We start from the raw sequence: 11,969 nt of genomic DNA, 5'->3' as shown, positions 1-11,969 counted from the left end.
TCACATCCTCTCCACTTCTCCCCTCCGTCTAACTGTCTCTAGAGGGCACCCCTGGCATATCTTCCTTTCTAACTTCCTGTCCTTTAAAAAAATATCATAATCCACTGAATCTGATATGCAGTTTTTTGGAGAGGGAGGTAAGAATATTTTGCATTTTGATATTTGCATTTGACATATATTCTATGCTACATCTTTAAAAATAGACCAAGTATGGTTTAAAATTGGGTTATACACCTTAATTTTTAATGTTTGATAGGTTTTATGCCACATATTATGTTGCTCATTTTTTACATGTAAATTAAAAAAATACTTAGTAGAACATTAGTGTTAAGAAATGAGTATTAATCCAGTGATGGTGGTGCACACCTTCAATCCCAGCACTCGGGAGGCAGAAGCAGATGGATCTCTGTGAGTTCGAGACCAGCCTGGTCTGCAAGAGCTAGTTCCAGGACAGCCTCCAAAGCCACAGAGAAACCCTGACTCAAACAAAACAAAACAAACAAAAGAAATGAGTATTAGCTGGGATCTTTGGAATGTCCTAAGTTCTCCACATGTAGGGTTAAGTTGCAACGCACTATTATCACTTTCTTCACAAACTTGCTGCGTCACTCTGGCTCATTTGAGGAATGTCAGAGAAACTCCCGTCTTCCCCTGTGAGCACGTGGCATGCACTGCTAAATTCACAGGTTCTTGGGAGGACACTGTAGGGGATGGTTCATCTATTCACCATTGCTCTCTAGATCTTACATTTGTCTTCCAGCTCAAAGAGGGTGGGGCCGGTCCTTTAACTCACCCTTTCATCCGGTCAGAGCTTCCTTTGTGGAGATCATGTCTTCCGTGAAGCTTTCGCTATGGTGGCTGCATCTCCAAGGAAAAGTCTCATCACAGTGTAATTTGAAGAGCCACTGAGCCATTCCCTTTCAGGTTCGGGTTTCCAAATCCCCAGCATGTGCGAAGTCAGCTTCTGGACATCTGGGGAAATCAAGCGTCGTTCAAGCAGTTTACTTGGGTGTTATTATCCAAGTATGCCCGATGTTCCATGCTGCATCTTGCTTTCTTCACTAAGGACAAGAGGCAAACCTTTGTCCTAAAATATTTATGTATACATATACTTTCTTAGAATCAATTTTTTTATGTTAGGTTATGGTGTGCAATGGGTAGGGTTAACTCTTAGAATTAGAAAAATACCTAGTTTAAAATGTAAGCCACCCTTCTTTTGGGGTGAGTGACTTTGGACATAATGCATAAGCTCTTTTGGAGATGCATTATTTGCATCTCCTCAAAGATAAAGGCGGCAACTTAAAAAGGAGCCAGGAAGACTTAAGAAACCACTGTCTGTAAGTTCCTAGGAGCTTATATGGTATCTCTCGATAAGTAGAGAAGTAAAGAGGAATTCGTCAGGATTTTGAGAAACTTCGACTATGAAAGGTTTTCAAGTCTACCTGAGATCTCAGTGTTTTGTCTCTTAACTAGGGAACTGGCTTGAATGCATTGGCACAGGGAAGAACGCTCACGATAGGACACCAATAGCACAGACATCACAATTAACGGTTAACAAATGGGACCTCACGAAGCTAAAATGCTTCTTACACCAAAGAACACCATGATTTGAGCAAAGTGGCATTGGCAGTCCACGGAATGGGAAAAGACCTTTATACATCTGATTGAGGGTATATATTTGTCATCAAGAAAACAAACAACCCAATTAAAATTTTCATATGGAACTAAACAGAGAATTTTCAAAAAAATGAATTGCAAATGACTGAGAAACATTTTTAAAAAAAGTTCCGCATCCTCTGCCACCAGGGAAATGAAATTAAAACTGCTTCCAGACTTCATTTTCCCCAGTCAGAACAGCCAAGATCAACAGAACAAATGATAGCATATTCTATTCAGGATGTGGGGAAAGTTGAACACTTATATATTACTGGTAGGAGCGTGAACTGTACAGCCACTATGGAAATCAGTGTGGGGGTACCTCAAAAAAGCTGGAAACTGACTTACCAGAAGACACAGATATACCACTCTTAGGTATATGCTCAAAGGACTTGGTGTCTTGCCACAGAGAGCCTTGCTCATCCATGTTTATTGCTGTTCTATTTATAATAGCCAGAAGATGGAAGCAGCCTAGATGTCCATCAACTGAAAAATGGATAATGAAAATATGATGCATTTACACAATGGAGTATCTTTAAACTTTTAAGAAAAATGAAGCTGTGAAATTTGATGATGTACTGATAGAACTATAAACAATTATCCTAAGTGAGGCAATTCAGACACACACAGACAAATACCGCCTGTTTTCTCTTATATGGGGATGTTGGCTTTTACGTTTTAGTTATGTGTATATCATATAGAATAACCCCAAAAGTTAGACTGGTACAGGACCAGAAGAAAGAGATCTTCTAAGGAAGTATTAAAAACAGATAAAGGAGAAACTAGAGTAGGAGGATTAAATGGGAGGGACCTGGGAGGGAAGGATAAAGGAGGGGATATGGGGAGGGACATCTGACATTAAAGACCCTTTTTGAAAGCCTTATGGAAACCTGCTGTAGAAGCTTCCTAAAATATGTACATATGTGAAAGGAATTTAAATGTAGCCACCAAGGAAAACATCCCGTGCCAGGATTGGGTTACATCTTGTTGAGTCGTTTGTCCAAAGGGATCTCAAAGACCCTGACAAATATCCCAGGCTATTGCTAAGGTATTGGTTGATCTCCAGGTCTTATTCTCGAAAACACAACTTACTTATGCAACCAGACATGGAGAAACTGAGCTGGTGCCCAATTCGAAGCTTCATCCCTACTGCCTAGGGTTGAAAAGTGTTATAAATTACTTCCCATGCTACCAGAGGAGAAAAGTAGTCAGTCATAAATACCACCCAGCTACTAACCCTGAAACCCTGAAGAAACAGTGACCAGCCTGCAAAGATGGTGAGGTAGTAGCACACATGTTAAGGAAGTAGCCGGACTACATTTTGATTGGATTTAAGGCATATTCCACGAGATAGAACTCACCCTTGCTAAAGTGGCCGAGAACCTGAGGTTAGGTACGTTATTGGCACTAGGATAAAACCTGCTGCTATTATTCTGCTAAAGGAACACAGCTGTAAAATGACTCCTAATGACAATATTACTACATTTATAGATCAGGACCTCACTCAACCCTCCACAGAGGAGCTGCTTCTTGCCGTAGATGGTAATTAACACGGTGGACCCACAAGCGGATCATGTTGCAGAGAAGGACAGACTTTAGAGCACTCCGTCCTAAATGGAAATGTCCTTATCAAGGGCCTTTCCTCAAAGCTCAACTCTAGGTGGAAGAAGGCAGAAATCTTGTAAGGCTAGAGGCAGTGCTGACTCCAAGAAAGCTGTCTTCAGACACTATGGGGCTGATACACTTATGAATTCACAGAGAACGGGGCGATATGTTCAAGACCTGTACAGCTTCAAACCGGACAAAAATCCCAGCGCTGAGAAAAGGGGGAAGTGGATAGAAAGACCCAGCCCAAACCAAGAAATTATTTGTAATTGATGTCTTCTGGGAAAGGGGCCATTCCTAGTCAAACTAAGAGAGAGAACATGGAGAACATGAAAACATTAGGTTGTAGGAGGTGATGAGGACTTGGAAGAGGTGGAGGAGGGGAAAATACTATGGAGATACACTGTTGGTTTATATATAGCAAGATTTCTTCTCTTCATGCTTTTTCTCTTGCTATCCTGGGTCACCCTCAGCACAGCTGTAGGTTCACCTGCAGCAGGACCCTAATCATGAGTAGTGCACGGGACTGTGTGCTGATGCCTTGCTTTATTCCTCCCCCCTCAGGTGTTTCCTTTCGGCCCTCCTATTTCATGGTTGAATAAACGGAGCTCAAGGAGTTACTTGTCTGGAGTCACATGCTGAGAAAGTGGCAGGACCAAGGCGCAAGCCAGACTTAATGTGATTTCAATACCAGGCACTTGGCATTGGCCTTTGAGCCTCTGAACCCGTCCGTCTCGGATCACGAAGAATCGCCTTGAGTAGGCAGGAAAGCAGGCCAGAAAGTTTATGTGCAGTTTATTGTTGACCTTATTCTCTTCGAAACCAAGATCAAGGTTTTCCTCAGGGATGTGGGCTCGGTTAGGTAACACTGAGTAAGAGTGGTCAAGTTACCAGCATCCGAAATAGTTGTTTAGATTGAGTTTCACTTTTTAGGCCTGGGAGCAATCGTTACTCCCAACCAAGAGGAGATGGCCACACACAGTGAGAGACATCCAGTCATGAACCAATTATTGCTGAGCCTCTTGCTCTCAGTCTGGGGCAAGGCTGACATCTTGACACCAGTGGAAAGGTTTAGGATACAAGTCAACTGAAGCAGAGCCACCTGGATATAGTCTAATCTTGTCTGAGTCAAAACAATGTCAACTACATCTGTAAAAATTGGAAATCAGACTAACGGTTTTCGAATGGTTGGTTCAGGAGACTTAGTGTCTCACTTGGTTGTGTTGAAGTAAGGGCAAGGGAACTGCTCCCCAGGAGAGCTAGAAGCCCACATCCAGCTTGGGAGTAGAGAGATAGGGCCAAATGATAGGCTTGGGCTGCTTTCAAGGTCATGAGTGTACCTTTTCCAAAGCATGTGGGGGGCTTGGTCTAAAAACATTAGGAACAAGCAAGATGGCAGGAATAGCTTGAGGTTTACTATAAATTGACCTTGGAATAGCAAGTTGAAGTCAGCATGTGTGTGTTTATTGTGGGAGAATAAGGAAGTAGGGGAGGAGGGTGTCTGAAAATTGTAAACCAGCATAATAGCAACAAAAAAACGAGGTTTACTTTAAGTTGACCTTCACATACCCACCAAAAGTAAGCATGTGTGTTTACTGCAGGAGACGCTAAAGAGTGGTACAAAAACGAGATACTGAACAACTTAGAGAGAGCATTCCTCTCAGATGAAGGCTGACAAGGGCTCATTGGGCTACATTTGGATTCTCATAGTTTTATCAAATGAACCTATATGAGTGAGAGTTTGTTTCTCTGAGATACAACATCCAAGGGTGTGAAGAGCATAAGGGTGGTCTCAAAGAGCTGACATGAGGTCATCTGAACATAGGCTCCTCCCATAAATTGACCTTGAGACAAAGAAATCCAAGGGTATTGGGCATGGAGGTAGACAGCACTGGTGGGGTAGGCCGAGATAGGAAGAGGTCAACTGAAATCACATCACTGGGCACCGCCGACCCAGACTGAGCTTATTATCTCCACTAGTGTATTGAACTGGTGTAGAACATTGGCCTGGAAGTCATCCTGACATGGCTGGAACCCCATCTGCCTACAATGATCAACAGCCTTATTTCTATTCACAGCAGATGGATATCTGTAAGATCTGGTGGGTCCAGCAGGCAGAGGGGACCTTAGCAGCTACTTAGAGTCTCCGGGTAAAGTCCTGTCCTCCAGCTGGCAGGGAGGCAGATGGGCTGGTTCTCAATGTGATGGCAGTTCCAGGGAAGACATGAGCACCGCCAGCAGCCGGTGGTATCAGAGTGGGGACCAGAACTGGGAAGCAAGAAGTCCAGAATTTCCTGTTTTCGATTATTCTCTGTGATAATGAAAACCGCCCATGGTCTGGCAGACTCACTAATTGGAGCACTCCCTGTTTCCATGTGGGTTGTTAGGTTGGCAGGCAGGCCCGAAGGGAGAGGGGCCCTTCCTTCTGAAGAGTGGGGCTGGGTATGGGAGAAACATTCACAATGTCAAACAAATGAAGCTGTGTTTGTTGGCACCGGATATCTCGCAGATTAGTGAAAAGAACCTCTGAGATCCCCTGGTAAGTGGTCCAGTAGTCAGACTTTTTCAAGCGAACTCCTGGGCCAGTGCAAACTTCTGGCTGACTCCACCCATCTCCCAAAAGAAGTAGCCTAACCAAGGCCTGCTTGAAGCTGGTAGGCCTTCGAAGATCTAGAGACACAGGGAGTTAAGACTTTGTCTTGTTTTGTTTTGCTTGTTTGTCCCAGGTTTGTAAAGCTGAGGGACTTCTGTCTCTCCTATTTCCACTTCCCTAATTCTAGGGCTATAACCATGTATACTGTGCCAAGTTTATATGAGACTGAGGATCAAGGCCAGGGCTACATGCATGCTAGGCAAGTTCTCTGCCCACTGAGCTGCATCTCCAGGCCCATCAGAGAGCTGGTCTTAAGAAGAGCTGTGCGGTCTCCATTCACCAAATGTATCCCATCCCCAACTTGGTCTTGAAGCAGACGGTTATCCATGGTAACCGTCAATAGAAGTTTTATTATCACTGCTACTCAAGGCGTTGGCTTAGCCCTAGGAGATAAGCTGCAGGAGGCTGAATAAATTGTTCCTCAGTTCCTGGGAAATATAACCTTATTGTGTATGTACAACCAACCAACCAACAACAGCAGCAAGACAATCTGTCTGTAATCCCAGTGCTTGAGAGGCCGGGACAAAGAGGATCATGAGTTCAAAACTAGCCTGGGCTATACAGTAAAATACCAGTCTGTATCAATGTCTCCCACCTCAAAGGCCTTGGCCCACATGAATGAGACTTGAAATGAGGTCATCCTGTATCTGCTACATGAAGAAAGCAGAGGGAAAGCAAACACACGGAGGAAAAGGTGTTGAAGGGGATACCGAAACCAAGTTCAGAGTGAACAGCCGCAAGGTAAGGATGTGGACAGTCATCTGCAGTGGGCAAGGCCAGCAAGATTTCCCTTCAGCCCTAAACCTTCCAGTAGGACTGGAGCCATGCTGACATTTGACTCTGGACTTGTGGCCTCCAGAACTGTGAGAAGGATGAGGAGGAGGAGGAGGAGAAAGAGGAGGAGGAGAAGGACAAGAAGAAGAAGAAGAAGAAGAAGAAGAAGAAGAAGAATCTGTCATTGTAAATCATGAAGATGGGTAATTATACCCATTTTAGAGTTATTTATAACCCAATTTATATATAAATGTTATATATATATGCATATATATGTCCCACATTATGCACCAGTTTATAGATAAGTTGTGGCATGTCCCCCACCTTTGGTCTGGAATTGGCTGTGCGACAATACCCAACTCTTAGAAGTTTTGTGGCATACTCTTCCTCCATCATACTCAGTTGAGACAAGCCACATGACCTTAGTCAACTGGAGTTATTTTTCTATTTTGTTTCTGGTTAGCTTTCTCCTTCTTCATTTTTTTTTCCTTTAGGTGTCTCCTGTCAGTCATACATCTCTGTCGCCTAGTTAAGTTCTCTTCAGGTCGTCTATGTTTACGGAAAGAAAGCTCCTAGGCCAGCAGTAGTGAGTCAGGCTAGGGCACAGTTTCTGGGAGTAGTAGGGGAGGATTTTATTTCTTACCCTGACATTCACAGATATGGAAAAACAGCCCAAAATGCCTCGTCTACAGGCCATAGGCCATGCCTCCATGAACCTGGAGTACAGCGATGCCTCTCAGGTAATTTTGTATCTCCTGACATCAGATGTCACATCTAGAAAACTGAAACACTCCGGGGGGTTCAGACTAAGAGACTCCAGTTTGCAGAACTGATTTTCTGAATCTGCAAAGTGAGAGCAGAAGGATACATAAAACCAAAGATGAGTAACTACAGGGAGCTGCTACTATTCCTCAGGCTAGCGGCGGCAGAGGGGAAATGGAACACAGCAGGGACACACCAGAGCATGAGCCCAGGGCCATCATTTCAGGTGCTCTGCTAAGAACACCACCAAGTCCACAGACATCACTGTTGCCATCGCCCCTTCTGCATGCTAGAAAACACGGTAGAGCCTGCTGGATTTGGGAGTTACCTTTGAAGGGCAGTGACTATAATTTCTGCAGAGACGGGGTGATTCGAAGCAGGTAACTATGGTTACAAAGCTCCATGGATATTTACATATTAACAGAAGGAGTGTGGCCTTTCACTAATTATCTCATAGGTTCATTGCATTTCTATTGGATGCTGTCATCGTCCACTGAGCCCCAACAACTGTACTGATGATTAGTCCATTTATCATTTGCAACAACTTCTTATAGTTATCCCCGTTTATAGGGTTGTTTATGTGAACATGTCACCTTTTTTTTTTTTCTTGTAGCTCTTATAACTGTCAATGGCTACTTGGGGGGGGGGCTGTGCTAACTGAGGTCCAACTAGGACCTTAAGTGTGAGGAGTGGACGGCATCCTGAGTGAACGCTTGTGACTAACACGAGCACAGCCATGTCAAGAGCCCCAGATCTTCAGACTTCAGGGAGTAGCAAAGCCCAGGTCAGGCTCAGAGGAATGGAGATGCTTTCTCTGGCCCAAGTAGGAATGTTGACAGTGTGTACAGAAATTACCAACTTTAGCTTCTTCCCGGGTGACTGTAACCCCAGGTTGCTCCCCTACAGAGGCCTCCAACGCAGACTATCTAACCTGCCTCCCCTCACCTGCCTAACCTCACGCCGCATATAATAGATTTGCTGAGCTTCCAGGATGGCTCTTGGGTTGTCTCCATCAGAGCACATGGTCTACTTGATCCCAGCTTTTCTATAGGCGTGTCTATCATTTATTCATTCTCTGTGGCCCCAGTTAGGTCAGCCCCTAAGCTCTGTAGGTTGAGTGCCAACTGAAGGCGGGGTTCAAATGAGTTCACCAGACCCAAGACAAATGATGAATAGGTGTTTATTGGGGAAGAATTTACACAGATAAGAGTAACCAGAAGATGCAGTCTCCGCCCTTCCGATGCTCTCCGGAACCCAAGAGAGCGCGCCTGCACCTCCTTTACCTTAAAAGGGTCATATCTGCACCTGAAACCACGCCCAAAGGGTGTGGCCACAACTACAGGTTCACTGGCAAGGCAAGATATCACTACTACGGCACTGAAATTATATTGTCTCTCTTCTCATAAACGACACACACACAACAACAGGTGGTGAGAACAGAAAGGCAAAATTCAGGGGAACTAAAATGCAGAGGACACTTGCTCCTTCCCACTGGTGTGTCCGGGTGGCCACACCCCCATCAGCTCATCTTCTCTTTCCCACAGGCAACCTGAGAGAAATGGATGGTTAGGGTGCTTTGACCTGGGTGGGTACCACACGCCTGTGCTGCAGCCCTGTGGGGATTAGCACCCTGAGAGCAGCTACTGTCTCCCCAGAGAGGAGTCCCCAACATTCAGAGGATGTAGACTCAGAGCATTGGGTGAAACGGGATCGACAGATTCACTCTCCTAGCGGCGTGAGGCTCAGATACTAAGTTAGTGATTGAGGCTTGGTCTCACTCGGGACCACAGCTTGATCGGCCTCATTTTGTATGCATCCCAACTTTGCAGTTGCAATCAGTGAGCTTTGCGTTTGACCAAAACGCTGCCTGACCTCTGCCATTTTTATCACTTCCATATAAACTTGAGATTCCTGACGGCATATTGTTTCCTTGTTTGAAACCCAGATTGCCTTCGATAGGAAGGATAGAAAGCACATATTTTTCTTGTGTGTCTGTTATGATCATCTGTCAGTGACTGTTTGGAACACTGTGTGGAGAAGGATTCTGAAGTGCTGACATCACCTTGCTATGGGTCCCAGGAGACTTATAAGACCCCCCTTATGAGAAATATGCTAACAACCATAGTTGAAATCCCCACGGGGGGGGGATTAGGGTGCTTTTCTATAATTCTAAAGTAGCCAGGGTTATTCCTCTCTCTTTTTTTTTTTGAAAAAAAATCAAAATTTTCATTTCTATCACACTTTCCTATCAGGAGATGTGATGTATCTCATGGTATCACCAAATGTTAGAGCGAGATTAATCTTCAGAGAGCACTGAGAATAAGCATGACGTCTAATAGAAAGTGAAAACGCCACGGGAGGCTGATTTTCCAAAGGTCGAGCAGCTTGTTAATGCAAGTCTCCTCACTCCCATTTGTCTTCTTTGGGACCTTTGTTCCAGGGCAGAGAATCTGTCATTATTTTGCCTCCATGCTAGTAAGGAAAGAAAAAGTGGGATTGAATATACTCAGAGCAGTGATGGATCTTGAGTGGTAAGGATGCCACTTCTGGATGTCAGAGCCAGGCTCTCTTGCTGTTGGGGTGAGCATGAGTAAGCGGCTTAGCCTTCTGAGTTTTGGCTTCCTCCTCAATGAACCGGGCATGGGGATTGTGAAGATTCAGTAGACGAGGAACAGGAAGAGTATGTGTAGCACCGGGCGGTTTTTAGCAGATGTTATTTGTTAGTGATGATGGAGTTGGACTGCTTGATAGTAAACCGGAGTTCTTTCCTAGCTGTCGGTGTCAGGTTTGTGTTTTCTTCAAGACTGTTTCACCGAATAAGGAAGTCTGTGGAGTGTAAGCCTGTGGCTTTCAATAAACAAACAAAGCTTTATCCCATATCTATTTCAGAGAACATATTTTCTATCCTCATCACTTCTACTAGTGTCAAGGTATATCCTGTGATAGGGCTTTGATTTTTAACAAACTAAAATTTATATTGTACTTCCTCTACTTCTCAATTCCCTAAGGTATAATGTATCGCCTCACCAAAGTTTGTATCCTAATATTAGTCTTTAAAATGGTTTATCTCAACAAGTTGATGTTTTTAGGTTGATTTTTTTTCCTCCTTTGCTTTGTTCGCTTGCAGAATGATTTGGAACCCACTCTACCACCCAGACTGTCATTGAACCCCAAAGCTCCTGCCTTATTTTCTTGAGTTCTGGGACTACATGTGTGAGTCACCATGGCTAGCCAATCTTTATATATCTCACATAGTTTTAGTTAGTATCTTTTTCTTTTTATCGGTATGTTTCTGGGTTTGCAAGAAGAACATGTACCAGAGACCCAACATCCAGTTACAGTGTTCCTTTTTTTTCCAGGGAGCTTTGCAGAGGATGACGGAGAGGACAGTGAGCCAGTGGAAATTCAGAGTAGACAGGAATGCAGTTTTTCCGTCTAGAGGTCTAGAGTGGGGATGGTCATGTTCAGGGAGTCACTTCTCATGCTGGGAGGGCCAAGAGTCTCCCAAGCCAAAGCTTAGCTGTGTCCTGCAAGCGTTTACCCTTCTCCTTTTCCAGTTCAGATATTTGTAAGGACTCAGCCTGTGTGGGAACTAATCACTCCATGCTCTAAATGTGGGTCTACACATTTAAGGACTTAGTATTAACTCATGAAGATTGATTATTAAGTTCATCAGCGGTCACCCCTCCTTCTTGCTGCCTTTCTCTTCGGAGCAACGTACTTTTTAAAAACCTCCCATCTCCTACAAGGGCTCCTATAAAAAAATACTTCTTTTTTATGTTTTTTTAATTTTCCAGTTTAAATTTAGATAAGAAACAAGGTTGCTTCACAAGTCAGTTCCAGGTCCCTCTCCCTTTCCCTCCCCTTCTCCCGTGCCCTCCCCCCAACCCCCCCTCCCCGTTATCCCCCTCATTACCCCAGGGAGGGTGAGGCCCTCCATGGGGGTGTCCATAGTCTGTCATTTCATATAGGGCAGGGCCTAGACCCTTCCCCAAGAGTTCAGGGTGAGAGTGCATCTCACATTGTTCTATGGGAGTCCAAAGTCCGTGTGTATACTTGGGATGGGTACTGATCTGCTGCCCAAGGCTCAATAGATTACCTAGGCCTCCTCACTGACACCCAGATTCAGGGGGTCTTGATCAGTCCCATGCTGGATTCCCAGGCTGATGCCTGGGATTCAAGAGTTAACCTTTGTCTGGTCAGCTGTTTCTGGGGGTTAAACCAGCCCAGTCTTAATCTCTTTGATCATCAGTCCTCCCTCTCTGTTACTGGCTTTCTTGAGTTCAGCTCAGTACTTAACCAAAGGGGTCTGCCCCTTCTTCGATCAGCCACTAAATGAAGTTTCTGTTTCCCAGACTTTCTGGCCACAGGATTGTAGGCTGGCACTCCCCAGATCTATGTCTAAAATCCATATATGAGAGAGTACATGCCATGTTTCTCTTTTTGTGACTGGGTTACCTCACTCAGGATGGTTTCTTCTAGTGTCATCCATTTGCCTGCGAATCTCATGATTCCATTA

The 11,969-nt window shown here is 44.4% G+C and overlaps 1 protein-coding gene across 1 annotated transcript in view; it reads right to left on the bottom strand.

Moving 5' to 3' along the window:
* Positions 1-811: 811 nt before the first annotated feature.
* The window catches only part of Cpq (carboxypeptidase Q), a 400,249-nt gene continuing 389,091 nt past the window's right edge, over positions 812-11,969 (bottom strand). Inside the window, exon 8 of the mRNA XM_040730419.1 lies at positions 812-972. Within this exon, the coding sequence (XP_040586353.1) occupies positions 827-972 (146 nt within the window). The 3' untranslated portion in view covers positions 812-826. The remainder of the gene's footprint in view (positions 973-11,969) is intronic.

This window comes from Mesocricetus auratus, unplaced genomic scaffold (assembly GCF_017639785.1).
Source record: "Mesocricetus auratus isolate SY011 unplaced genomic scaffold, BCM_Maur_2.0 Super-Scaffold_100023, whole genome shotgun sequence".
In the NCBI taxonomy this organism is placed as follows: domain Eukaryota; kingdom Metazoa; phylum Chordata; class Mammalia; order Rodentia; family Cricetidae; genus Mesocricetus; species Mesocricetus auratus.
This window is presented reverse-complemented; position numbering and strand designations above follow the sequence as displayed.